Source organism: Equus asinus, chromosome 5 (genome assembly GCF_041296235.1).
Source record: "Equus asinus isolate D_3611 breed Donkey chromosome 5, EquAss-T2T_v2, whole genome shotgun sequence".
Taxonomy (NCBI): Eukaryota; Metazoa; Chordata; class Mammalia; order Perissodactyla; family Equidae; genus Equus; species Equus asinus.
In genome coordinates, this window is record NC_091794.1 from 89,712,554 (window position 1) to 89,738,617 (window position 26,064).

General features: G+C 54.1%; 3 protein-coding genes across 13 annotated transcripts; all 3 read right to left on the reverse strand.

The window, feature by feature from the left end:
* Positions 1 to 41: 41 nt before the first annotated feature.
* On the reverse strand, positions 42 to 2,868 carry IQCC (IQ motif containing C). Of its 2 annotated transcripts, none has more exons than XM_014837921.3 (5): positions 2,611 to 2,868; positions 2,064 to 2,207; positions 1,604 to 1,859; positions 1,284 to 1,402; positions 42 to 1,163 (listed from the first exon to the last, which is right to left on the reverse strand). In XM_014837921.3, exons 1-5 carry the CDS (start codon positions 2,728 to 2,730, stop codon positions 342 to 344), a joined length of 1,461 nt encoding a protein of 486 aa, XP_014693407.3. In that variant the 5' UTR covers positions 2,731 to 2,868; the 3' UTR covers positions 42 to 341. The 2 variants fall into 2 exon arrangements, with proteins under 2 accessions (XP_014693407.3, XP_070366551.1); XM_070510450.1 differs by having other exon boundaries at positions 1,284 to 1,426.
* A 72-nt stretch (positions 2,869 to 2,940) lies between these two features.
* Positions 2,941 to 7,132, reverse strand: CCDC28B (coiled-coil domain containing 28B). Of its 7 annotated transcripts, none has more exons than XM_070510456.1 (6): positions 7,032 to 7,132; positions 5,601 to 5,807; positions 4,286 to 4,452; positions 3,963 to 4,162; positions 3,717 to 3,739; positions 2,941 to 3,134 (listed from the first exon to the last, which is right to left on the reverse strand). In XM_070510456.1, the coding sequence occupies exons 2-6, from the start codon at positions 5,762 to 5,764 to the stop codon at positions 3,080 to 3,082; spliced, it is 609 nt and encodes a 202-aa protein (XP_070366557.1). In that variant the 5' UTR covers positions 5,765 to 5,807; positions 7,032 to 7,132; the 3' UTR covers positions 2,941 to 3,079. The 7 variants fall into 7 exon arrangements, with proteins under 7 accessions (XP_070366557.1, XP_070366559.1, XP_044626188.2 ...); XM_070510458.1 differs by having other exon boundaries at positions 5,601 to 5,788; positions 7,032 to 7,129; XM_044770253.2 differs by lacking the exon at positions 7,032 to 7,132 and adding an exon at positions 6,003 to 6,111 and having other exon boundaries at positions 5,601 to 5,788.
* A 2,599-nt stretch (positions 7,133 to 9,731) lies between these two features.
* TXLNA (taxilin alpha) lies at positions 9,732 to 25,296 on the reverse strand. 4 transcript variants are annotated; one of them, XM_014837931.3, is made up of 11 exons: positions 25,153 to 25,296; positions 24,382 to 24,592; positions 23,410 to 23,748; positions 21,876 to 21,967; positions 18,886 to 19,056; positions 17,258 to 17,452; positions 15,388 to 15,507; positions 15,085 to 15,159; positions 14,487 to 14,579; positions 13,976 to 14,071; positions 9,732 to 13,260 (listed from the first exon to the last, which is right to left on the reverse strand). In XM_014837931.3, exons 2-11 carry the CDS (start codon positions 24,557 to 24,559, stop codon positions 12,934 to 12,936), a joined length of 1,686 nt encoding a protein of 561 aa, XP_014693417.3. In that variant the 5' UTR covers positions 24,560 to 24,592; positions 25,153 to 25,296; the 3' UTR covers positions 9,732 to 12,933. The 4 variants fall into 4 exon arrangements, with proteins under 4 accessions (XP_014693417.3, XP_014693416.3, XP_070366550.1 ...); XM_014837930.3 differs by having other exon boundaries at positions 25,113 to 25,266; XM_070510449.1 differs by lacking the exon at positions 24,382 to 24,592 and having other exon boundaries at positions 25,153 to 25,275.
* Between the last annotated feature and the right edge of the window lie 768 nt (positions 25,297 to 26,064).

The following is a 26,064-nucleotide window of genomic DNA, read 5'->3' on the forward strand; positions in this document are numbered from 1 at the left end:
TCCTGACCAGAGGCAGAGGATGAAAGCAACCAGGCTCCGAATCCAAGAAAAACCTTTATTCTCCATCAGGCCCCCCACTTTACTTACCCCAGGTAACTCCCTGTCCCCAAATTTGGATTGATCCACAGGCAGAGGATGAAAGAGCGTCCTTCTCCCTCTGCTGCCTATAGTGGTGCCAGCTCTTTGCTCCAGCTTGTCTTGGCCTCATTAGCTACCAGTGGCCAGGGACAGGGACAGGAGCTAGAGCTGGTACCAGGGAGCTAGGATGAGGTCCTGTGTCCCTCATCACCCTTTCATAGCATCCCCCTTTGGAACCTGGTCCACCCCTGGCTCCCCAGGGTCTAGCCTGCTGGTCCTGTTTTCCACGGTCTGCCCCTCCAGTGGTCCTCTCCTGTTTGGTCTGACCCTGTGGAAGACAGTTTCTCAGGTGGCTTTGGTCTCCATGGCACAGTCCTCTGGTTTTTCCATTCTTCATGGCTAGGCTCATTGGAGGTTCTATCTCTGCAGCTTTTGTCACTGGGTGTCTGGCCCTTGGGTGGTTTAGTCCTCCAGAGATCCAGGCCACCATGCTCTGGCCCTGTCAAGGCCCTATCCCAGATGACATGGTCCTCTGAGAGATCCAACTTTTGTGGCCTAGCTCTTTGGTAATCGAGCTCTTTGTGGTCTGGCCTTCTGGGAGACTTGGCCTCAATGTTTGGGTCCTCATGGAGTGTGGGTGGCTGTATCTTGGTCTTTCCAGAGCAGTGGCCCCTAGGTTTGAGGCCTTTGGGGGTCTGGTCCTCCAGGAGTTTCGTCAGCTGCACGCAGGCCCCTCCAAAGGTGTGCTTCCCACAGTCTGGCTCTTTGCCGAGCCTGTTCTCTCTGGCCTGGTTATCTGATGGTGTGGGCAGCTGTGGTCCAGCCTTCCTGTAGCATGGGTCCCTATACTTGGCCCCAGTAGTGGTTTTGTCTGTAGCAGCCAGTCTTTCTGGGGATTTGTGGGGTTGTGATCTGACCTTCCTCCAGGAGTCATCCACATGGTCTGGCTCTCCAGTGGCCCTGTCTCTGTAGGACTGGTCTTCCAGTGGTGGGCTTGGTTGTGACCTGTGGTCTGGGCACATGCTGGCATCGTCTCTGGTCTGGCCTGCCTCTGGGGATCTCAGTGTTTGTTTGAGAATTAGGTACTGTTGGGGAAGAGAACAGACACTGTACCAGGCAGGCCTGCTCGGGCATGGCAGGAAGCCTGTCCCTAACCCCCACCCTTGGCCCTAAAAGTGCATAAAATGTTCCAAGTTAGTGCCTACCTCCTTACGGCTGTTGATTGCCTGTTGCAGCCACAGCAGTTCCATGGCCAAGTGGCTGCGGTGGTACTGGAGCTCCTGGAGCTCAGTCTGGCTATGGGGCAGTCCTGGACCTGCAGCTTCTGTGAAGGAGGGAGGAAAGGGCACTGGCCTGGCATTAGACCCTGGCACCCTGCCGCTGTCCACCCATGTGTTGCCCCCAACCAGGCAGAAAGAAGAAGGAAAGGCATGCAGCTTATCTAGCACAAGCCTTTCACTTTTCAGATGGGAAAGCTGAGGTCCAGAGAGAGTCAGGGGCTTCCCTGACCTACGCAGAGAGATACCTGGGTTCTCCATCCTTGACATATCTCTGGTCTCCTTTTGGCTGGGTTTCCTGCTCTGCTCATCCTGGAGCCAGGAGCTGTCATCTCTGCAGGGAAGACTTCCTGAGTTTGCTGGGCTCTCTTCTGACTTCTTCAGCATCATCCCCTCCCAGATGGCCTCTCTCTCTGGCTCTTTACGTGGGGAGCAACTCCACTGTTCCGGCTCTGGATTTGGTACCCTCTTTCCAGCTTTCCAGATCCGATGGGATTTTGCTTTCTGAGAAATCAGTCAGAGAGGTATAAGAGCCCCAGGGCTAAACCCTCCAAGTATCTGGACGCCCTGATTTAGCAGACAAATTGGTGATTAAGGATTGGGGTGTGAGGAAGTGAGTCTGCTGCTGCTTCCATTGAGCAAAGCTTGTCAGAATCCCCTGCCCAGGTCCCTCCCTCTCCTCCATTCTCCCCCTGGTGTGTGTATTACCTCTGGGAGAAATCTGGGCCTGGGAATCCAGCCCTCAGTCCACTGAAGCGTGCCCAGATCACCCTCGATCTCTCGTACAATAGCCTCATACTCAGCTCGCAAACTCTGGAACTGGCGTCGGACCAAGAAGCCCCGGACGCAGGCCTGTTGTGGAGAACGAGCGGAAAGCAAACCCTTCTCACTGCAAAAGCGGGGGCATCTTAGGGGATTCTCATGGAGAGGTCAGCCCGGTGATTGCAAGAGGGGACCTGGCCCCAGGGAAAGGATAGGTGACGCTGTGCGTTGGGACTCCGGGGGTTCAAGGGAGCATGCTGGACGGCATCCCCCTCTTCGCTATAAGGCCCTTCCAGTCCTTTCCTGATCCCGCAAGAGTGCGTGGGGGGTGCGTGGGGAAGTCCGTGGGCCCTGGTATTCTTCAGGGCGGTGGGAGTGGGTAGGTATCTCCACAGGCGGGCACGCGATTAAACGTGACAGCCTTATCTCGCTCAGAGGTCCCAGTCCCAGATCCCACGGCGGGGATCCTTGCGCACCCCGGTCCGGCTCGCACCTGCATCACCGACACCTTCCGAACCAACCGCTCCCGCTCCATCCGGGCGCCAACTGCCGGGCGCCTGCGCAGTGCGTCACTAGTGGGTGCCGCCCTGGCCAGCGCAGGCCCCGCCCCCATCCTCGGGGCAACCTTCCTCTCCGACCGCGGCGGGACTCAGCCTGGCCCCCGCCGCCGCCGACTACGCTCGCTGAGCCCCCGCGTGGGGCCCTCGCCGGCCGGGCGCGCTCCCCGGATCCGGGTGTGCGGCGCGCGCGTCTCCGCGGAGGCCGGGGCTCGGCGCCCCTGCTGGGGAAAGAAGCGACGAGGGCAAGGAAGACATGGGGCCGCTTGCTTGCTTGCTGTTTAATTCCATCCAGTGCCCCCCCTCCCCATAGCACCTGGGGGGCCGCGGTATACCCAGTCGAGTCTGTAAAAAGTCACAGTTTGAAGGGAATGAAAGGGGGCAATCTGGGCCTGGGTCCGACATCTACGCAGCTGACTGCTCCTCAGGCTCGGCGTTCTCGGCCAGGTGCAACTTCTGTCTGCGCCAGTCAAGGATTGTCGTGCCACTGCCCCCATGTTTCCAGCCCTGTCTTCCCGTCCTGCACAGGCTGTTTCCCCAACTGCACAAAGCGGCGGGGTGAGGGTCTCTGGGGCGGTCCGTGCTCTGAGGTTGCAGTCCTCGCCTCCCCATCTTGCTAGGCGGCTTACCCCTCTCTTTTGATCTAGATCATGCAGGTGTGTGCACCCGCCCTATTTCTGACTAGGACTAGCTCAGGAGGTAGTGTAAATCAGTAAAAGTAATTCAATGCTGAAAGAGTAGGAAGACAGCCGACAAGCTTTGCCATGGATTGGTGTTAGCTAAAGTACTTGCAAAGACTTTGATAAGTAGGTGAAACATATTCCCTGCAACCACCTTTCTCCTAATATTGGGAAATTCTTTCTGCACTCCTCTACCTGGGTGGGGGCAGTTTGTGGCTAATTCTGACACAGTAGGACTGGAAGGGTTGGGGATGTTGGTTATAAGTGAATACTCCTGGAGGGTGGTGAGGAGGAGGAAACTGTTTTCATCTCTGGGAGCTGTGCACACACATACACACTGTCAGGTCTCCTGAAAAGGATACATGGAATTACTAAGATCTTCCAGCTGTCAACAGAGAGAGAAAGGGAGGGTTCTGTCATGAGGGGCACCAGGCCATACCCTAGATGCTCTGGTGGCCATCTTCAGGGTGGGGGGGTTGTTGAGTGGCCCAGAGCTCTTGGTTCCATGCACCTCAGCTTTTCACCCAGGGCCAGGAATGACCTTAGAAGCATGTCCCCCCACAACCCCCGAGGGTCCCCAGGAACCCAAGCATCCAGCCCTGACCCACATTGCTAAGCAGCTGGTCCAGGTTGCGGTCAGCCATCGTCTTCTTCTGCTCCTCAGGCAGCCCCTCAGTGACCCCATCCTCTTCCTCCTCCTCCTCCTCCTCCTCCTCCTCCCCACACACGTCCAGGCTGAAGTGCAGCCGGGCCAGCTTCTCCTGCATCTCCCGCACGTGCTCCAACTGCTCGAAGGAGCATTCCTTCCCTGGACAGCACATGTCTGAGCCCTGCGGGCGAGCTTGGGACCCTGGCCCCAGCCACACCCCAGAGACCAGGCCCTCCAGCCCCCCACCACACACCCCCCCTAAGCCTAGCCCCCAGGACTCACCGAAGGCCTGCAGCCGGCCTGAGTGGAAATCATTGAGCAGGTTCAGCAGTCCCCCCTCCATCTCATAGACATCGGTCACCTCGGTCAGGAAGGAGTGCTGCAGGGGGGTGCCTGCAGAGCCACCCCCACCTCCGGCCAGAACTGGGCGGCATTTCTCCTTGCCTACCCTGGGTGGGGTGGGCATGGCCATGGTCACAGGTTGGGGCAGCCAGTTGCCCCCAGGTCTTTTGTGCCATCTGTTTATGCACTAATTCATCTTCCTATCCACTCACCAACATAAACGGATGTTTGTTTTTCTGGCCCTACCTTGGGGCCAGGATTTTTACCAAGATTGGTAAAGGAAAGGAAGTAGATGAAAATAAAAGGTCAAAAGAAGTCTTTTTCTGCCAATGACACTCACAGCCAGAGCCATGCCTGGAAGGGGACTCCTGGGTTCTTGTCTGAGCCCCTCATTCTTTCTGTGACCCTGGGTGAATCATTTGTCCTCCCTGGTCCTCAGTGAATTTAGGGACAGTTACTCCCTTATTGCCACAAGAGCCATCTTACCCCTCTCCAAAATATCTTTCTGCCCCTTTTCTATTTAAAAATGGTTTTGAATCTTCCATTGCCCTCGGCGACACTGAATGCCCTTCCCACCTGGCCCCTTTGCCTCTCCAGTTGCATTTCCTATTCCTGCCCCAGCCCTGAGCTTCAGCTACACCCTGCTGTGGCTGACCCACACATGCCTCTCAGGCAGGCGTGTGCAAAGCCACAGGGAAACACAGTAATCAGAGAAAGAGCACGTATTTAGTGGGAACCACACGAACACATTATAGGGTAGGATGCAAATTCGCAATCATTAAAATAATTAAGCAGAGAGTTCAGATTGTATGCCTGAGTATCCCCTCACCCCTTCCTGCCCCGTGACACTCCAGGGCCACCAAACCACTGGTGGTTCTCAGAATCTTCCAGGCAGTATTTTTCTTTCATATTTATGCCAGGCAGGCCCCTCAACTTAGAACATTCTTCTCTCCAGGGTGCCAACAGCCTTCTCTGACTCACTCCCTGGCAGCGTTGCTCTCTCCCTGCTCTGAGGTTCATCATCACACAGTGTGATCCCAGCGACCCACCTGACCTTTCCCCCACACTTGAGGGTAGGGAAGGACAGGAGCTGAGGGTCTCTGAATTCTCAGGGGCCAGCTGGGGCAGTCCCAGGGAAGGCATCAGTTATTGCTAGGTAACTCAAGGCTAAAAGCCCCCTTTGCCTTCCTCCCCACAGGGCTCAGCCCAGAGTTGGGGTCCCTTCCTCCTTGCCCTGCTTTCCTTCTGTACCCACCTCTTGAACTTGGCCCGCTGCTTGGGGGATGGCAGATGAGGGAGTCCCAGGGCCAAGGAGCCACTGTGGCTGGTGGGCACAGGGACCCTGCGTAGTGAGCCTGGGGCCTGGGCTGGCTGGGTCAGGCAGGGCTTGGGACTCCTTTTCTTCTTCTTGTCCTCCATTGGGTGCTGGCTGAACCTCAGGCCCTGGGAGGGTAAGGCGACCCTATTGAGATAGTGAGGGGCCAAGTCATCCCTTCACCCAGCACCCCGAGATCTGTGAAGGAAGGGCCCTGGCACCTCCCAGCTGTCCCCTCACAACCGTCAGGGCCTCTGTCCCCTCATCTGTACACTATGGGCAGGGCCAGATGCCAGCGCCTACTACTGGGGTCAGGGACCTTCCACAGCCCACCGTACATACCCTCCCGCCCTCTGGCCTTGGCATGAAAACCCAGGCCCTGCCTGGAAAGGGCTGGACCAGACACTTTTCCTGCTGCTGCTGGGGTTTCCTGTCCCTGTGGCTGAGGGGGCGGAGCTGGCAGAGGAAATGCAGGGGGAGACAGGGTGGATGTGGGCTGGCAGGAGCCCAGCTAAGGATTAGGGGTGTCTTAACTAGGTCCCGTTCTATTTATCAACTACCCAGGCAGATGCTGACAAACTCTGTCAGCATGGGAGGTGACCAAGGTGTGAGTGGGGAGTCTGGGAAGACGCCAGTGTCAAGCAGTAATCACCAGAGGATGGGTAACAGCAGCAGAGGCCGTGACATGCAGCGGGGCGGGGCTCAGTGTGGGTTGTCCCCACTCAGACACTGGCATCCCTCCTCTTCCACCCCACCCCCAATGCAAACACCAGGCGACTCCCAGAAGTTCCCTGGGACATGCTTCTAGCCCCATCACCCTCCCCACTCAGAAAGTCCCTGCCTGGCTTCGGCTCAGCCAGGGTGGAGTGGGTGGTCGGGCGGCTGGCTGCCTTGGCCTCCAACAATGGCTGCGCCTGTGGCTGGCACTGCTCAGCCTCCCGTCCAGCCCCGCCCCCTAAGCCTCAGGTCTGCCGAGGTCCTCCCTGATGGAGGTCTGGGGGCCCTTTACAGGGGTTTTCCCCAAGCTGCTCACTCCAGGCTGCTGCCCCTAAGCCTGACTTTGCCCTTTGGGATGGTGGTGGCACTGGGGGCACAAGCATTTAAACTGGCACATGGCTGGCTGGCACCGAGGGGGTGTGGTGCATCTGCCTCGCCCTGCAGCGGCTTGGCCCAATTAGGGACTTGACAGAAGAATTGGAGCAGGAGCTCCTGCTCCCCAGGACTGCCTGGGACGACCGGGATCTATTTCCCATGCTCAAGCTCCAAAGTTGTGTGCCTGATGGATGGCTCAGCTCTGGAGCAGGATCCGAAATGGAGCATTGAACCCATGTCGTCCTGCCCCCACCCCCATCCCCAAAGAGGGCAACTGACCTGGAGGTTTGGGGTCTGGAGAGATGCTTCTGTGAGGGTTCCCTCCGCCCTCAGCACTCTCCTAGGGAACAGAACGGATGGAGGCTGAGCTGGCAGGAGGCAATTTGCATTTAAAGAGAAAGTGACCTTCTTTAGCGCTTGGGATGGAGTAAGACGGGAGGAGCATCCCTACGTTAATTAAGCTGTTCCTCTCACTGACTTTACCTCCCCACCTGAACTAAGGTGACCACCTTGGTTGTGTGATGGGCAATCTAAAAAACCCTTTTACTTTCCTATCCATCCATTTTGCTTCTCCCACGTTCAAGAGAATCTACAGTCCCTTACAAAATGGTGGTGGCTTTGTCAGAGTGGGGGGAGTGGGAGGGGAAAGGAGAGAGAGAGAAAGGGAATCTGAATATATATAAGCATATAAGAAGTACAAGCAGCAGCAACAGGAAGAAACTGTAAGAGAAGACAACCACCTATTGAGTCCAGCTCCTCTATTCAGCACTTTACGTACATTAATCCTCATGACAACCCTGAGGAAGATACTGTCATCGTCCCCTTTTTACTGAAAGTCAACAACAGGCTTTTGAGGGCAATACCACTCTCCCTGCAACACCCAGACACTCCACACTGGTAAGCGGTGAAGGCCTGTTCTGCACTGAAGAAATGACAGGACCAAGCCTGCCCTTTGTCCACCCCCAGGCCTAGGAGACACCTGTGAGGAGCATTAGGTCAGGAGGAAGCCGGGGCACGCTTGACTCCAGCCTCCAGGAGGGAAACCTGAGCACCTGACAGAGGCTGATCCAGGGCTGCTGGTGCTGCCCGGGAGGCCAGATCAATGGAGCAGCTATTTAAAGACCTGGCAGAGGCTCCCGCTCAGGTCCCCAGAGACGCATCTGATGCAAGCGGAGACAGACTTATCCTTGGCCAGGCTGCTTTGCAGCCTCAAATAACTGTCCTGAGGACTGTGCAGAGCCACCTCACCCACCTTCTGCTCCCACTGGGCAGGAGCATCTTCCCTGGGCCTGGGCCTCTGGCTGAGTTAGGGAGGGACAGGCACTGTCTTTGTGGGCACCTGCGCAGGGCTTTTTCCCGGGTGTTTCCAACACGCAGACTGCTCCAGAAGAGGAGACGTTAATTCAGGACTTTTTCAATAACCAGGGGTCAAGGGAGGCGTCTGCACAGGCAGGACAACTGGGAATTCCCTGTCTTCCCCTACCAGAGCTGTAGAGAGTGGCACCAGGGCTCCTCTAGGAAGGTGGCAGGGGTCCAGGTGCACATTTAGGGTGGTTATTATCAGAGCTGCTTTGCTTGGGAGCTCCAAGAGTTGGGCGGCCTCCCCTGACTCCATCCAAAGGATCTTTGACTGGAACCATTGTGGCCAGCACAGAAAAATATCCATTAGGACCCTGACTAGAAGGGGCAGAGGCTCGGCGGGGACTGGCACAGCCAGTGTGGACACATCTGGAGGTCTGGAGGGAAGGGCACTTTAGTTTCTACTATTTGTTGGGCATTCACATAACATCCTTTGTGCCAGACCAACCCAGGCCCTAGAGAGAACATGGTGCTAGGTGAGGCCACCCAGTAGGGTGTCTCCCATAGAGCAGCCTCAACTTTTGCACCTAGGCTTGGGGTGGGTAAGCAGGAGAGTGTAAGAAACCAGCCCATTCTTAAAAACTGCATGCAGAATGTGGTCTTGTCAAGGAGTGCACAGGGACAGCACCCAGGAATATTCTCCTGGGTGAGCTGGTGCCAAAGGATGCTGTTCATGGCAATCAGCCTGATAGCAGTGATGAGGGTCCACTCATCTTTTTTTTTTTTTCTTTTTCAAAGATTGGCACCTAAGCTAACAATTGATGCCAACTTTTTCTTCTTCTCCCCAAAGCCCCCCCCAGTACATACTTGTATATTCTAGTTGTGGGTGCCTCTGGCTGTGCTATGTGAGACGCTGCCTCAGCATGGCCTGACGAGCATTGCCATGTCCACACCCAGGATCCGAACCAGTGAAACCCTCGAACTTAACCACTCGGCCACGGGGCTGGCCCCAGGGTCCACTTATCTTAACCTGGGCCTCAGTTGGCCTATGCCTGGCTCTCTGCTCTCCTTGCCTTTTGCCTTCTTCGTGAACCGTACCAATTTCCTGTTTAAACGCCTTCAGTGGTGCCCCCTCTTCCCTGATCTTGCCCAAATTCCTGAACCTGGCACACAGGCTCTTGGTGATTGGGGCCCAGCTTCACTGCCTCCCACCACCCTCCTGTGCACCTGCATTGCCAGGTGAACCACTTTGTTACTAAATGAAGTTGTTAAACTTCTGCCTGCCCTTTGGGTCATAAGGCCCTTCCAGATGTCCACCCCTATCCTCTTGAAGGGGACAGAGCCTCCTCTATGCTCCCACAGCACTGGCGACCTTTATCTAAAAACACCTTTCTCCCTCTCTAGCCCGTGAGCCCTCAGGGGCAGGGGCAACTTTTGTTGAGAGAAATCATCTCTGATGCTCCTATGTATATGAGCATCGTGACAACTTTGCCAAGGGGCCCACTCAGGAGGCTGAAGTGACTCTGCTAGCGTCCTGAGCCTGTGGGACTGCTGTAAATCAGGAGGGCACTCTGCAAGATGCAGGATACCAGTGCACGGCCACAGAGCTTTGCAGCATATCCGGCCAAACCAGTGACGCCAGAAGCACCAGATGACCACGAAGGTCAGGAGAGAAACAAGTAAGGCAATAGACTCTTTAATGTGGTTTAAAATACATCAGAATCAAGTCCCTGGCTGTTGTGATTACCAAAAGGAGACAAAAAAGCTGTCAGCACAGCTTCAAACAGTTCTGGGTGACCAGATGGGGCCATCAGGGAAGCAGTTACAGGAACAGAAGGCAGCACCCCTCCCCCAGGCAGGTGCCTGGCTGTCCCTGGGGTGACCACCTGTATTCTGTGCAAGGTGAGAGGGCTGGAGCAGCAGCTGGAGGATCAGCTCAGCAGGCCATGGCCCTCCCCCCTAGACACCAGGGCGGCTCCACTGGCCTCTTGGTCAGCTCTCAGCAGGGCCACCAAGATGTCAGTGGAGGAGGGTAAATAACCATCTTTGCAGACATAACATTCTCTTACAAAAAGTGCCTGAGCTCAGCCCATGGTCCAAAAACCTCATGGAAAACAAACCAAAACAGAAAGTGCTGCTGACACCTCTCAGAATCTGGTGTACACAAGGCTCTGAGCTGGACAAGGTCCTGAACACAGATTACTGTCAGCAGAGCCAAGGGCTCTGGGCTGTGAGCCTCACCTGTTGTGGTCCGCTGGAGGAAAGCTAGCAATCTAAGAAACCAACACAGCTCTTGGTCCTAAAACTGAGGTCATGTGCATGGGACCCACCCCAGTAAGGAAGGCACTGGCCTTCATTCAGACAGGCCGCCTCCTCTGCACCTGGCCCAGGCTCCTGGCTGGTGTGGGCAGCACCCAGGTACCTGGGTTGACTTTGGAAAGCAGAACAAGCAGACCAGCTGTAGTGACTGGTAAGATTTGGTCAATGGAGAGGAAGAGGAAGAATAGGATCCCCATCTACAGCCCAGCCCGGATGCCTAGAGATGGCTGGAGCTGAGGGCGAACATTCTACCCTGCCTAGGGCCAGTATTTCTGACCTGGGAAGCCCAGCTGGGGCCACCTTGCTCAGTGCAGCAACACAGTAGCTAGACTCGGCCTCAGAGGGCTGCTGTGCTGTGCAGCTGTGACTTCACCACCACACTGGGCTCCAGTAGCTCCCCACCCCCACTCCATGGGCTTTAAGAGGTAGCTGAAGCGAGGCAGGCAACTGGGGCCACTGCAGGCCTTCCCACTCTCTTTAAAGGGGGCAGACAGAAGCTTCTGCCTCTTCCCTGTGTTTCCATAGCCCAGCAAACCCCGTTTAGGGTTGGCAGCTCTTTTGTACCTCAGCTGGGCACCGGGGCTGGGGGAGGGAGAAGGCCTTGCTGGAGCCTGAAGAGGCACGGTCAGGGCCTATTCCAGACACAGGCATTTCAGGCGGGAAGACAAGACCTTAGGAAACACTTCTCCATGGGAGAGCAGTATCTCAGCCAGGGATGGCAAACGGGCCTCAACACTTCCACCAGCTGCTGGGGGCATCTTGAGAAACAAGGACATACCAGGATTAGCAGGAAACGCTCTGAAGCAGGTTAGTGCACTACGGTGAGGGCAGAGAGCTGACGGTGTGCCATTTGCCATCTGTGGTCTAAGTCATAACATGATTCAGGAGTACTTAACACTCTTCATGAACCTATTTACCTGAGGGACTAGGTTACGGGCTGAAAGAGCAGGCCGGTTGTGGAAGATGGAAGGGACTGTAGGAGAATGAACCAACTTCAAGGAAATACAGCAAGAAGCAAAAACTCAACCATCATCATCTTGGGCTGTGGCCCCCTCAGTGGCAATGAAGCTGAGGCCCGGCTGCAGATGGGGCACAGTACCCCAGGCTCAACAGAACCCTACTTCCTGACCCAAGACTCGAAAGTTGCTCTCTAAGAAGACTAGCTAATCCCCTGGCAAGTTTGCAACTAGAACTTTCAGAGTAGAGAGTAGCATGTATAAGGGGAGGGCAGAGGTGGGGTAGGAGTAGGTTGTTGGCGAAGAGACACAAATATCTGCAGCCACCTTGTGGATTTCTGGGGCTCAGTCAATTGTTGAATCTCATTCTTATCCCTTAGCTGTCAGGGGAGAGGTGGGGGCTCCCACACAGGAAGAAGGGGGATGTCACGGAGGACATACCGCGGTTCCGGGGCAACGGATCCAGGCAAATGTCAAGCATTGCACATTGGGGGTGGGAAGGGTGGGGGCCGGAAGCAGAAACAGACTCCTAACGCCAAGGGGGCAGTTGGGCGTGGGGCCCAGGAACTGCCACATGGAGACAGTGGTGAGGGGAATCAGCGGTGGCCTCCCAGGATTGGAATCCATAGGCAAGCTTGTGGCAAAGCCATCAGAAGCCTGTTCCTTTCTCTTACTACAAACAATCTGATTTTATCAAACAGGAAACCTCAGCACCAACATGGCAAAGGTGCCAGGTGGGATAGTGGGGCAGAGGAAACAGGCACCACTGCTACAGCACCCCAATCCTTCCTCAGAAGACCCTCAACACAAACACTGTCATGTGCAAAAAAAACAACCTTCAGAAAGAATCCTTTGGGTGATCTCTTGTCAATCATTTGTGCAGGCTAGAGAGGCACCTGTGAATGATAAGGCTACTGAGAAGCGTCACTGGCCTGGTCCTGGCATCACCAGAGGGCAGGGGAAGCGGTGCCCGAGGGGCTCCCTACCAGCACACCATCCCACATGGAAACATTCTCCACGGCCCTTGTCCTAGGCAGGACAGCAGCTCAACCACCAGCTCCGAGCGCCCCGCCGATGCTTCACCTGGGGACCCCTTCGCCAGGCCGAAAGCAGCAAAGGAGCTTCCAGGGGAGCGAGGAGAGACAGCGCTGCCCCAGTCCCCCAAACAAGAGAAACACAGTTGAGGCCTGGGGGTGTCACTTGTCATGAGTCCTGAAAGGCAGGGCGGGAGGGGTCTGAGCCTCAAATCAGGCAGGGAAATGCTCAAGTCACTTGTCCTGCCAGCTCACTGCGACAGCAGCTACAGATGACAGCTCCTCTTTAAAACTCTTCAGCTCACAGAAGAGCCACAGACTTCATCCATACACACCTCCACCTCCAGTGCAAGCCCATTTTACACTCAGAGATATAAATGTATGAGCCTTTGCACATATGCCATATGTATGTAAAACTGACCCACAAAATCCAAAACTGCGAAGTGTCAGATGCCAGCCAGGTCAGAGCACCTGGGCCTAAGCACTGGACTGCTTGGCGGTGGGAGGCTTGCATGGGTCAGGCCTGGCTGGGCTGCTTGCTCCCTTCCCAGCATGCCCCCAGCGCCAGGCTCCCTAGGCAGTGGCAGAGGTGGGCTCCTGGGGCCCTGTGTGGCCTGATACTTCTGTGCTCGGAGCTCCAGGGCAGCAAGGAGCTTCTGTGGCCCTTGGGGAGCTGGGTGCCTGGGCCCCAGGCCCCTCGCCACGCTGCTCCTTGGAGGCAGTGGCAGCCTCTGGCCTTCGCTCAGGGTCGCCATCAGTGAGGGGGCCTGGGCCACCAGCACTCAGGTCCTGTACCCTCTTGTTCAGGTCATTGCGCTCTGTCTGCAGCGCCCGGCACAGCTTCTCCAGCCGCTGGATTTTCACCTGCAGGCCCTCCAGCTCTTTGTCCCGGAGTGTTTTCTAGAGAAAGAAATGGGGCCTTCAGTGCCATGCTGTCAAGCCCCCAGCCAACAAGGCCAACTGGTAGAAAAGATTCACACTGAACAATACTGGGAGCAGACTAGAGTCAAAGGCTGGCCCCTTTCTAGTAAACAGCCCAGTTTACACCAAGACCTGGCTGTTACTCGGGGGCAGTGTGGTGCAGAGAAGGAGCACGGCTTGGAGAAAACGTATTCCTCCACGTATCTACCAGATGACCTTGGAGACGAACTTGGCTTTTAAGCCTAGCTCATCTGTTAAACTGGACTACTATCAACCTCACAGATCTCAAAAGGAGGTTCAATGAATTGGTTTATCTAAAACATTCAGCAGGGTCTGGCATGCAGCTGCTCCAGCAGACTGACTTTTTTCTCCTATATCTCAGGCCATGAAGTTACATTATCTGGGCTGCTCTGCATACAAACTACGTGTATTACTGGCACCCCTTGGTTTTCCTGCTCCTTTATGCCTTTCTTCCATTTCCTCTCCCTGCTTCCACTGCAGACCTATCACTGGGCTCCCCACCTCCCGTGGGGAGACAGCTGGCAGTGCCTTTGGACTCAGACAGATGTGCACGTGAATGCCAGCTCCCCTTCATGCTCGCCACATCACTTACTGGGAGAACATCTAGGAAAGGGCTCAATACTCATACCCGCACCCCTCCCCCGATCCTGGCCGCAGACCACACTCAGCCCACCTCCTCAGCCATCTCAAGCAGGGCCTTGTTGCTGCTCTCCCACCGGGACCGGTACATGGTGGTTTCTTTTTCCAGCTTCTTGATCTTCTTAGTCATCTGGGTTATGTGACAGACAGAATGAAGTGGTCAGGGGGCCAGGCTCTCTGTGCATCTGTGTCTCCAAGGTGGGGAAAGGTCCCAAGGGAGCAAGGTATTACAGGGCACAGTCAGGGCCTTCTGTACGACCTCAGGACGTCTCAAGTTAAATGCTCACCCCCAATAACAGGAAATGACAAGACTGCCCCTTCTCTAGGACAAGTGTGAGGGTGTACAATCCACTGACAGTTCCTTGAGAAGGGGGAAGGCTGTGATCCCTCCTACAGCCCCACCCTTGGTACCAACCACAGTGTTACTGTAAATGGCTCCCCAGGAGGCACCCCAGGGATGGCGGCTTCCTGAATGCAGGCCCAGTGTCGAAGTCTGAATGAAGCAGCTTGTGCCCCAGCAGCCTCACCCAGCCTGGATCAGTTACCTTTTCCATCTCCTGCTTGAATGTAGTGAACACCTCACTGCTTTTGGAAAGAGTGTTCTGGAACTCCTCAAACTTCTCCGTGTAGAGGGCAAGCTGAGGAAGAAAGAAGAGAACAGATAAGACTGGGTTTCTCTGGAGGGCACTTCTGGTCAACACACTCAGACACAGCTTTGACTCAAAAATTCTATTGAGATACCATTTAAAAAGAAAAAACGAAACAAAAACTACGTATTGGAAGGATATAACCCAAAATGTTAAGCATGGAGAGTAGCATTTGGGATGACTTATATTTTGCCTTTATGTTTGTTTTCAAACTTTTCTTCCAGAATTAAGTATAATTTATGTAGCTAACGACAACTGTTCTGTCCCCACCTCCTCAAAAGCAGCCCAACACTTCCGTCTAGGAATGAAGTCCTTCGAGCTCACCTAGCCACCTGGTCACCACCACACAGGTGCTGGGAGGGTCCAGAGAGAACAAAGGCTCAGCAAAGTCACACAGCAGTCAAGGTGGTCCTAGAATGAGGGTGCCATTTCCTCCCCCCAGGATGGGGCCCAGAGAGGGGACCTTGGAGGCACAGGGTCAGGATACACGTCTCACCTGCTGTTTCAGGTGGGTCTCCTGCTGCTTCATCAGCTCGCACATCCTCTGGGACTCCACTGCCTCTTTGAGGAGCTATTTCCAAGATAGGAGGCCAGACCCCGTCAGAAGCCCCTAGGGGCTGTGTGGCTTTTTTTTTGCACCAGAACCCACTGAGGCTTCCTGCTCTCACACTGCTGTCTGAGGAAGCACTGTCCTGGTCGGGCCAGGCAGCAACCTCTCCCAGGCAAACTTGGCTATGAGCTGAGCCAGAACCCCACCTACCTCCTCCCAGACCCTCTATCCCCGGGGCTTGAGCCTCACAAAATCCTTCTCCCGCTGGTGCCTCTCCTCTGCCTCTTTCAGCATCTCCTGGGCCTGCTGGAGCTTGGCATCCACCAGCTGCTGCTGCAGGTCCTTGTGTTTGAAGACTTTGTCGATATGCTGCGGGAAAGCACAGTGGGAGGGGGCCGCCTGTCAGGAGCTTCCTTTCTCAGGGAGGCCCAGTGGCTGCAGGGATGTCCTGTCTGCAGAGATCAGGCCTCCTGCCCAGCCTCCCATCTGAATTTGACAGGCGGGACTCCCACGTGAACCCTAAGTCCCTGGAAGGTCTATTTCCTGACCTCAGCTTGTTCCTCTCCCACTGAGTCAGTCTGGGGTGAGCACAGGGGTTTATGGATAAAATGAGCTCCCAGGAAGCCAGGTAACAAATACATTCAAACCTCCAGCCCCAAGAGAACACTCCACTGGGTTGACAACCCTCACTTCTGTAGCCCCCAACTCCCCTGTAAAAGGGAAGAAAGGGCAAAAATGACATGTCTACCAAGATGACAGCTTTGCTTGGTCGGCAGAGAGCTGCCCTAAGGCGAGGATGGGACGTGTGCATCTGGAGGAAAGGCTGTCCTAAGTGAGAGCAGGGATGGAGAGGGCGATGCACCCAAGCGCTACTTCCACGGGAACATCAACTGAAACAAGGAACGCGGCAGCTTTACGTGTTCTTTGGATATGGAAGGGAAGGTGGCTTGGGGACGGGTCCAGTGTGGGACATGATGAATTTTAGTCGCCTGAGATCTACGCTGCAGAGGCTCAGACGGGGCGGGACGGGAGTGCCTGAATCTGATTGGGGATGGGCGTCAGTGGGGAGCAGCAGGGGCTGGTGGACCCGCCCTCCCACCCCTAAAGGTCTTATCTGAGGGGGAAAGAGGGGGCAGCAAGAGGGGCCGCAGCACCCTGAAGTAGGTGCCGCGCTCTGCGGTGGCTCAGGAAGCTTGCATGTCTTGCAGTGCTGAGGGACAAGAACCAAACCAACTCCTCAAACCAAAGGAATCACACGCAGCCTTGCTCCCAGAAGATGAAATACAGGAAAAGGGGAGAGTCGGGGAGGCCCCTCTAGGCCATGCACACACATGATTGCCACAATGGACTGTGAGCCCAAAAGAACAGGGTCTCGCCCATCCCACCCACCACCACAAACCCAGGGGCTAGGAAGGGGCCTGGTCCAGCCCTGTCAGGTAGATGCCAGTCTACCTTTTCACGAGGAAAGAGGTCCAGAACAGACAAGTGACTGGCGTGGGGGGACCAAAAGACAGGGATTCAAGTGCTGGGTAGCAGCCAACACGAGCTAAGGCAGTGACATCCTGCCCTTTCAGGTGGCATGGGCAGCAGAGAAGCAAGGAATCAGAGGACACAGATCCTGGAGTCGATCACTGACTACAGGTCCAGCTCCTCCCCTGAGATGCCAAATCCTCAAAAACTGAAAACTCAAATTGTCATAAGCTGGAGACAAACCTGACGGGTACCACTATAAGGCTATTTATAATCCAGGTGAGCATTCACAAGTTTAACTGCATAAATACTGACGTGTCTGATTTGGAAGTGCTGCCATAGGGCCCTGCTGGGGCTTGCAATACACAGTATGTATACCTATCTCCATTCTCAAACTTGGATAGTTCTAAAGATATCTGGCCCTACCATCTGGGACAGGGCGCTGTGGACCTGTGGTTGTACAGCCATAGGCAAGTGTCTTTTCACCTCAGTGCCTCGTCTATATGAGGATGCATGACATTACTCCCCTCCTAAGGAAGGAGGAAGAATGGGAGAATGGGACGAAGCCTGAAAAGTGTTGTCCCGGCATCGAGCACACACCCAGAGCCCCGCAATTCCCCGGCTGGGACGGCTGTCGATGACACCCTACCTCCTCTCGCAGCTCATACTGCTCAATCAGCTTCTTGAGCCTCTCAGCCAGCTCCATGTTCTCCTGGCGCAGCTTGGAATTACGCTCATTGTGCTGTTCCATCTGCAGCTGAATGTCATTCAGCGTCACCTGGAAGTGCGAGGTCACCTCCTTGCGTTTCTCCTCCTCCTCGCGGGCCCGCTGCACGCCTTCTTCCTGGGCAGAGAAGTCGGCCCCAGCTCCATCATCCACTGCTCCCCGGCCAGCCTCACCAGGCTCCCCCAGCTAGTCCAGGCATGGTCTCTATCAACAGCCTTCCCTGCTCTCAACGGAGGAGCAGCCAGGCTCCACGATCCTGTGCATGGGGGCTCCTAATGGCCTCCTTGGTATCTCAGATGGCACCAGTAAGAGGTTCTCTCTCTAGAAAAATGCGGGCCTGCGTGGAAGTGCCATTCTAAAGCAACCTGGATCTCCTGAAGCCTTTTCTTCCAGATTTCAGATTAAGGAGTCTTGTTTTAATGTGCTTTCATCCCTGTGCTCTGCACCCTGCTCCCCAACCAAGCAGTTAAAATTCACTGATGCCCAGGGATGGCAAGGATGCACAGAAGCAGGCACTCAGCCACTGCTGATGGGAGGCCATGTAGCATCTCATTTTGCAATCTGGCAAAATCTATTAAATTTTAAAATCTGCTTACTTTTTGATTCATTCATTTCACTTCTGAGATTTATCCTGTGGATAAATTCTATATAATTAGCCAGGGATATATATAAAAAGAATTTTCACTGTAGCACTATATATGTAAAAGTGAAAAACTGGAAACAACCCAAAAATACCTTAACTAGGGCACTGACAAAATACAGCACATCCATATAACGATGCTGTTACAAAGAATGAGCTGGCCCTATAAACTGACAGGGAGGGAGAAGGCATTGTGTAAAATGAGAAAATGGGATGGGATATAAAACAAGACATGTATAATAATTTCATTTAAAAAGCTGTAGGTAAGATTTTATAAGCAGACAGGAAAGTTAGAAGGCTGTGCATAAATTACATGAGTGAGGTTACTCCTTGTGGGTGTGCCGGGCACTGGGGGTGAGGAGGGTGGGCACTAGCCCCTCTGCTTTGTCAGACCTTGTCACCTTTGAATCCCTTACATCTAACTGCATTAAGTTTCTGATGTTTTAAGAGACAAACTGAAAATAAGCAATACCATATATTCACTGATCTAAACTTTGTAAGAAACATATAAAGGGTACGCGTACAAAAACCATCTGGAGGTCACGGCAGTGACCGGGCTCTGAGCAGTCTGACCCCACCCTCAGAGAAGCAGAAGGCAGGGAAAGGACCCCGACTGACCGCTCTGGGAGGAGAGCTGCTTGTCAGCGCTGGGCCCTGGCTCCCCGAGGACTCCGCTGAGCTGAGCACTCCTGACGCCCTGCCTCTTGGGTTCTCTCCGCACCTGAGTCTTCACCTCACCTAATGTAAGCAGCACACGCCAACCGGCTGCCAGCAGCTCTGAGGTAGGGCGTTAACGGGGAAATCCGTTTCTACACTGAAAGCCTGTGCTACATTTTAGGGGAGAGCCCAGCGAAGGTAAGTGGCAGTCAAAGGGAACCAGTCGTCCCTCCCAGGGGCCCGGCCGGCCTACCTTGAGAGAGCGGTTGTGGCGCTGCAGCTCGCGGCACAGGCTCTCCAGCTTGCTGCGGGCCAGGACGGCCTTGCTGTGCTCACCGCGCAGGTGGTCCTTCTCCTGGACCAGCTGGCTCTGCTTCTTCTGCAGGAGCTTCATCTGCTTCTGCGAGTTCCGGTGCTCCTCCAGCTGGGGATGGCGAGGACGGGTAAGCACCCCGAGGGGCTCTCCCCATGGGGATCTAGGGTCTCCTGAGCTGATCTGACCCGGCCCTCTGTCCCGACTCAAGCCCTAACAGCAGAGGCCAGACACTGCAGGGGTGCTGCACACACTCCATCCTACTCCTCACAACAACCCCGTCTCCTCTCAAGGGCCTCATCTCAAGGCTATTGAAAGGGACACTCACACAGGACAAGCAGAGGTGCACAGCCAGCACACCCCAGTTTCTCTCCCAGCTCTCCGGACTCTCACACCATTACATTCCCCCAGCTCTCGGGACACGCACCCTCAGATTAGACCACCTGCAACCCCTCCTTGTACTCATCAACAGATCCCGTCACTCCCTCCCACTGCTCCAAGACTTGAGCACTGGCTCACCATTTTGCTCTTTAACATGACTCCTATTATCATCTGGGCATTTTTATCACCAACACTCTTCTGACTCCCTGGCTTCGCAGTCCTTAACCTCCTCAGACCCTGTCTTCTCCTCCCATGAGACTATACAACGCTGCACATTAGAATACGAGACAATTATGTAATGAAAAATTGTCTAGCGGCCAATTTAAAAAAGTAAAAAGAAACAGATGAAATTAGCTTTCATAGTATATTTAGGGCTAATCTTCTACAAAAACAAACGAACAAAAAAGTTTATTTAATCCAATACCCAAATATTATAAACTTTTTTTTTTGAGGGAGATTAGCCCTGAGCTAATATCTGCTACCAATCCTCCTCTTTTTGCTAAGGAAGATTGGCCCTGAGCTCACATCTGTGTCCCCCTTCCTCTATTTTATATGTGAGACGTCTGCCTCAGCATGGCTTGGTAAGTGGTGCATAGGTCCACGCCTAGGATCCGAACTGGTGCACCCTGGGCTGCTCAAGTGGAGCGTGTGAACTTAACTGCTACACCACTGGGCGGATCCCCCAAATATAATTTCAACTGGAGTCAATATAAAAAGTTGAGATATTTTACATTGTTCCTTTTTCCCTTAGGTCTTTGAAATCCGATGTGTATCTTACACGTAGGGCACATCCAAATTCAGACTAGCCACATTTCAATTGACTAGTGGCTACTGTCCTGGACAGTGCAGGCCTAGACTTCGTCATCACCTGGAACTGCACTGACCTCCTTTGTCTCATCCCAAGCCAGGACCACCGCCACCTACCATTCTGGTTCAGTGCCTCCAACAGATTTGTCTGAGTCTCTTACTCTACGGGAAGTCCAGTCCAGTGACCCAACCATCCTTTCACTTTCTTCCAACCCTCCTGTGAATAATCACTTAGCTTCTTACCTGGCTTAGATTTCTTACACCCTCAACTCTCTTGCCCCCTTTTCTCAGCAAAATCCCAACCCTGGGCATCAACCTCCTGCTCACTCTGCACTGGCACTGAAGCGGCCCCGCTTGAAGAATCTCACTTTAAATTCATGACCCCCCCCTTTCAGGAAGACCCTGGTCTGCCTACTGCTCCTCCTACATTTCTCATGTTATTCATGCTCCTCTTCTAGACAGCTCTTCCATCCTCCTTTTCAGATCTCCTCCGCCCCAGCTAAAACTATCATTCCCACTTCCCTGAGAACACAGAAGCAGCCAGAGGCGCAGGGGCACAAGCTCCAGACCTGCCAGTCCCCTGCACCTGTCATCTCCTCCAGCCACGAGGACCCCTCTCTTTGTGCCCTGGACCTCACCTCCTCTCATTTCCTCTCCAACATCACTCCACTCTAGCAACTCACTTCCTCCTCTGGCATCACCAATCTTTCCCCAGCTGGATCATTCTGAAAGGGAGGAATCCTTTTCATATCCTTTCCTTAATTTAATCATTATAATAACCCCCATTAGGCAGGTATGATTTCCCCCATTTTACAGATGAGAAAAGTTCCTTACAGGAGAACTCCAGCTAATAAGTGTGGATGGAATGAAAGAATTTAAAAATAAGTCCTTAGGCAATGATCTTCAGTGGATGAACCTGTTAGTTCACATTCTGATGGGGAACTTGACAAGGGAGAGCCCTGGATGGCCCACTGGGACCCACTGAACAATCTTTCATCACTAAGAGTAGGCCACCCACATGCTGTTTCTCCTGAGATGCCACAGGAAGTTCCGAGCACCACCTATGAAAAATTCCTGTCCAAGAAGTGGACCCTGAATTGGCTCAAACTCCTAGAGCTAAGTGCTACTTCACTGACAGGAACTAAGAAGATAAGGGAGCAACTGAAATGCCACCACAAAGCTAGAAAGTGGGGCACCTACAGGACAACTGATCAGTAAGTCAATGTCAAAGGAAAGAGAGGGGCCGTGAGAGGAAGACCGTTTTGAAGTAAAAGGAAAAAACAGGCCTAACTACGCAATGTAATAAAAGGACCTCATTTGGACTCTGATGTGACCAAACTGAAATTTTTAAACAACTGGGGAAATTTGACTGCGGACTGGGTATTACAGAACACCAAGTGGTTGGCGTTAATTTTGTTAAGTGGCCTGACGGCACTGTGCATTTTCATATTTTGGGAAGACGCATACTGAAGTGCACAGGGGTGAGGTGACATGCTACCCGGGACTTGGGCCAGGAGCTAGGGCTCTCCCACTGGAACGTGAAGTTTCCCCTCTTACTTTACCTCTCACCTCAAGAGGCTGGCTGGGACGTGACTCCCCCCCTTAACAGAAGGAGAAAAGGCTGAGAGAGCGGCTGAAAAGCAATGAAGCCAGCCACCTGCCCCTGTACCCGCAACCCCACACCAGGTGGCCTGCTGACTTTCCGAGGCAGGGACGGGGCGAGGAGAAGGGGGAGCACTGACCAGTTCAGCATACTTCTTGCACAGAGCTGCCAGCTTCTCCTCCGGGGTGCTCAGCGTGTTCAGCGTCTGCATCAGCAGCGTGATCTCCTTCCCTGCAAAGCACCAGGAGCAAAGGCGTGGACCTCCTTCTCGGGGGTCCTCCAGGCCTGGGCCCACACTCCTCCCCCCGAGGCAGCCCTCCCTTATCACACTTTCTATTTCTGCTTGTTGAACTGGCTGTCTTCCCTGCTAGACTGTGTGCTCCATGAGGGCTGGGACCAACTCATTTCTGCCTGTCACTGTAGCCCCAGCACTGCCCCTAGTGCCCACCACAGAGGACAGGCTCAGCAAACGCTTCTGAAATGAACGACTGAATCTCTGTGGGATCTCCTTGGTGAGCACCAGGGCTGGGAGGAAAAAAAAGTGCCTGCTCTACCAACAGGTGAAAGGAAGGTGTCCACCAATGAATGCACTGCTACTGTTTCAGTACAAAGAAGGCCCTTCTGAAAGAGGAAGGATGCAAAAAGGAAAAGGTCTCCTTAAGAACTACTAAACTCCTGTCAACGCACCTAGCCAAAGAGCGAGCTTTCAAATGAGTATACCTTCCAATATGTGATCCAAAGGTCAAAAAACAACAACAAAAACTACCCGCTTTAAATCCGAATGGAAGTAGGAGGTGGAGGAGTAGGGACTAAGACACGGGTATAACACCACCTAACTGATTCTTTCACACACATTCGCCCCCAGCCCCACTCCCGCCCCCGCCCAAGTGACCTTCCCCCACTGCCTGTGCCAGCGTCCCATTTTCCTGCTGTCACCCGGAAAGCTGCCGAACACAGCACAACACCAGGCTCCTGAAGTGTCAACCCTGGGAGACTCCGAGATCAGTGTGCAGACTGGAAATTGCTGGCACACAAGCCAAATCCAACCCACAGAGTGATTTTGTTTGATTCCCAGCATATTAGTTGCCAACTGTTAAAAATCTAGAGATTTCACGTAACTCTAGATTTCTGTCTTTTCTTAAAAAAACAAGGCTGGCTACACTTCGCCTGTGGTTTTACATGCTATCAACTTGCTGGGACTAGGTGGCAGCCAATCCTTTAGATGAAGCAGGTACTCTCTTGGTGGTCACGGGGCACCCCCGCTAACTTGGCTTCTTTGAGTTTCCAACCCTGGTCTAGTCTGGTTCTTACTGTAGGGAAATGAACACTAAGGACCAGAGAGGAGAAAGGTCTTGCCCAAGGTCACAGAGCAGGTTAAAAACAGTGCTGGCTGGTACAGGAGCCCCTCAGGTCTCCTGCTCTCCATTTCCTCCAAGAGTGCAGCTTGGATTTCGGTTTCCACTCGCTCCCGAGGCCAGAAGCCCTTGTGCAGTGAACAACGTGCGCACTTCTATGCAATGGTCCCAAAACCCTGGCTTTGATTAAACTAGTGTGACACGCTGCCCTGAGAAGCAGGGTTTCCTCTGAATCCTGGCAGAACAGGCTAGCCCAAGGAATGTCAGGTCCAAACTCCTCCCCATCACCAGCCTCACAAGTAGCTGTCCTCTGCTCACCCAGACCCTTGGCTTTCTTCTTCTCCTGTGGCCTTCGGTGATCTCGGTCTCCAACCTCGTCACTTGCCCGGATCTCGTCTGTGCCTGGTTCCCCCTTGGAGGTCTCCTTCTCACCATTGACTACTGGGGTCTCTGGCTCAGGCTCTCCATTCCTCGAAGCATAGGTACGGGACTTGTCTGCATCTTCAGGTTCAGCAGGCTCACCTTGTGCCCCGTCCTCACCTGGGCCCCCCTGACTGTTGTCCACACAGTATGTACTCAGGATGTCTTCCAACTGGCGGCTCAGCTCCTCAGAGACATCACGGAGGGCCCCAGACTGAGCAGTTTTGGCTTGTGCTCCTACAGTAGGAGAGGAGGAGCAGCAGAGTGAGAAATAGGATGGTTATACCAACGGTTGGGCTTTTTCAGGTCCAAACTTACTAGTTTGGGTTAGATATCACCTAACCTCTTTAAGCCTCAGTTTATTTACTTATAAAATGATATAATTATTTCTCACTGCTGCACAACCGTGTTTGCTTTTGGTATAAAAGAAACTGAGTAAGTAAAGCATCCGACATAGGCAAGGCGTGTAGGAGCTCAACGTCTAGCCCGTCCCCTTCTCCTCCCTGCAAAGTCACTTCTTGCTATTAAAAACGTTCCAGAAATGCCTCAAACATGAAGAGCAGTTACCCACTGGTGAGTGAGGTGTTTCTAACCCGGATTTGCTGCCTGAGCGTCTCATTTGACTGCTACCTGATTTAATCCTGTCGGAGCGTTCTCTCAAGAGAGTTCTGTTCCTCTGCTCAGGGTGGGGGGGCTCTAGCAACTCCCCAGGAAAGGGCGGGGATCGCACAGACTCGGCACTTTCCTCCTCCCATTCTGTATTTCCTCCTTCCTGGGTAAACAGTGGCCTTGGCCTCTAACTCCAGAAGCTAGGCTAGGGCATCACAAACTCCTCCCCCGGCCCGCTGGAAAAGCAGAGCTGGCACACACCCTCAGTCTTCCCCGGAGCCTGCCTTGTGGAACCTTCAGCTTCTGTCGCAGGAGCCGCCTGGCTGGGCCTCCCCTGGGCTCCCTCCGGTCCTGCTTCCGGTTGCCCTGGGTTGCTTTTTGGGTTGGAAGCGTTGCCAGATTGCTTGGCAGCCCCATTCTTTTTGTCTTGGTTCTTCATTGTGGTTTGCAATGCTAGGTTAGGTAGCAGATCCTATAGAAACAAGCACACTTGCTCTTTTCCAGACTAAGAAATTCTTCGCAGCCTGGATCAGAAATCTCAACACTGGGCGCACAAAGCTTCTTAAAACAAACTGGCCGGCCTTCCCCGGAGGGAGCCAACGGTTCCCCCTGTCTCTGGCCGGTCATGGGAACCTGGTGCGCCCAAGCAGATTTTCGGGGCGCTGCTCCGGGAACGGGGAAGGAGAGGCCTCCTTTATCCTGAAACCGCTTCCCGGCACAACACGGCCCCCCACGCAGGCCGAGCGCGGGATAGGCTCAGGGCGGGAGACTGACGTGGCGGGCCGCTCGATTCCGGGTCCCTCCCCGCCCCCCAGGCCCCACGTGGGCCCCCCCGCGCGCGTGCGCGCGCAGCCACCCACGCCCCGCGCACCCCCCCCAGCCGCGCGCCTAGCGCGCATGCGCAGAGGCCTCAGCCCTGCCCCCCGACCCGAGCCCTCGCGCAGAATCGGCATGATTCCCCGCACTGGCCGAAAGCGTTCAGGCCCACAGACCGTCTGATCATGTCGTCCCTCTAGCCGCCGTGGAACGCACCTCACCGCCGACGGCCCGACGGCTTCGCCCGCTCTGGCCTCGCAACGGAAACCTCGGGTAACCGCTGCCGGGCAGAGCCGCCTGCTCCCGCCGCAGCCAATCAATAACCGGCGCTCTCGCGAGGCTTGCTGGGAAAGATGAAACGAAGGCGGCCTCTGAGGCGGGTAAGTTGGGGAGGTGGGGGGAGGGAAAGGACTACAAGTCCCTCCATGCACCGGGGCTGACCCCAACTCCCAAGATGCAATAGGAAAGGCTTTAGTCTGGGAGCTGGATACTCATGAGGTCTGGAAGGAGCCAGTCATTCCGTACGAATGCACGTCAACCTCGTTTTTATCACGCAGAAGCTATAATTCAGCTCGCAAAGCCTTGCGCCTGGCTGTTCTTTCCTACACGCCTCCACCCCTCCCTCCCTTCTGTGAACATCTGTGACTATCTAGGAGCTCTGAGGAGGAGGGATAGAATACTGGGCTGGGAAGCAGGGGACCTGTGTTCCAGTCCTAACTTCATCACTGATTTGCTGTGTGACCAGTAATTTTTTTCTATCCCAGGGCCTCAATTTCCGTATTCAAATAGAAGCTTTTAATAACAATAGCAGTTCTTTGAGCGCTTACAGTGTGCTTTCTGGTATCTGCTAGCTTAATCCTCATAACTGTTTAAGTGCTATTTGTTATTCCCGTTTTACACTTGAGGACGGTAAGGCAAAGGTTAGATAGCTTGTCCAAGGTCACATCGCTATCGAGTGTTTAGAGCAGAGATTCAAAACTAGGAAGTCTGGCACCAGCACCCATCTCTAACTACTAGACTACCCTGCCTCTTACCCAGAAGAAATCACCACCGTGGCGTGCTCTCCCTGAGGATGAGTCAAGGTAACTTGTAAAAGTAGGTTATATGTTTTCCCCGTCCCATTACCAG

What these genes read in the sequence shown, in the direction of transcription:
- TXLNA (XM_014837931.3), bottom strand. Translation starts at nt 24,559, where the DNA reads ATGAAGAACCAAGACAAAAAGAATGGGGCTGCCAAGCAATCTGGCAAC. An exon ending in ACCAGCGGGAGAAGGATTTT is followed by an intron (nt 15,160 to 15,387) that starts GTGAGGCTCAAG and finishes TCTTGGAAATAG; the next exon opens with CTCCTCAAAGAGGCAGTGGA. An exon ending in AGACCCACCTGAAACAGCAG is followed by an intron (nt 14,580 to 15,084) that starts GTGAGACGTGTA and finishes TTTCTTCCTCAG; the next exon opens with CTTGCCCTCTACACGGAGAA.
- IQCC (XM_070510450.1), bottom strand. Translation starts at nt 2,730, where the DNA reads ATGGGGGCGGGGCCTGCGCTGGCCAGGGCGGCACCCACTAGTGACGCA. An exon ending in GTCAAGGATGGAGAACCCAG is followed by an intron (nt 1,427 to 1,603) that starts GTATCTCTCTGC and finishes ATGCCAGGCCAG; the next exon opens with TGCCCTTTCCTCCCTCCTTC. An exon ending in CAATCAACAGCCGTAAGGAG is followed by an intron (nt 1,164 to 1,283) that starts GTAGGCACTAAC and finishes CTTCCCCAACAG; the next exon opens with TACCTAATTCTCAAACAAAC.
- CCDC28B (XM_044770253.2), bottom strand. Translation starts at nt 6,026, where the DNA reads ATGCCAAGGCCAGAGGGCGGGAGG. An exon ending in CAAGGCCAGAGGGCGGGAGG is followed by an intron (nt 5,789 to 6,002) that starts GTATGTACGGTG and finishes TTACCCTCCCAG; the next exon opens with GGCCTGAGGTTCAGCCAGCA. An exon ending in AGGCCGGCTGCAGGCCTTCG is followed by an intron (nt 4,163 to 4,285) that starts GTGAGTCCTGGG and finishes TGTGCTGTCCAG; the next exon opens with GGAAGGAATGCTCCTTCGAG.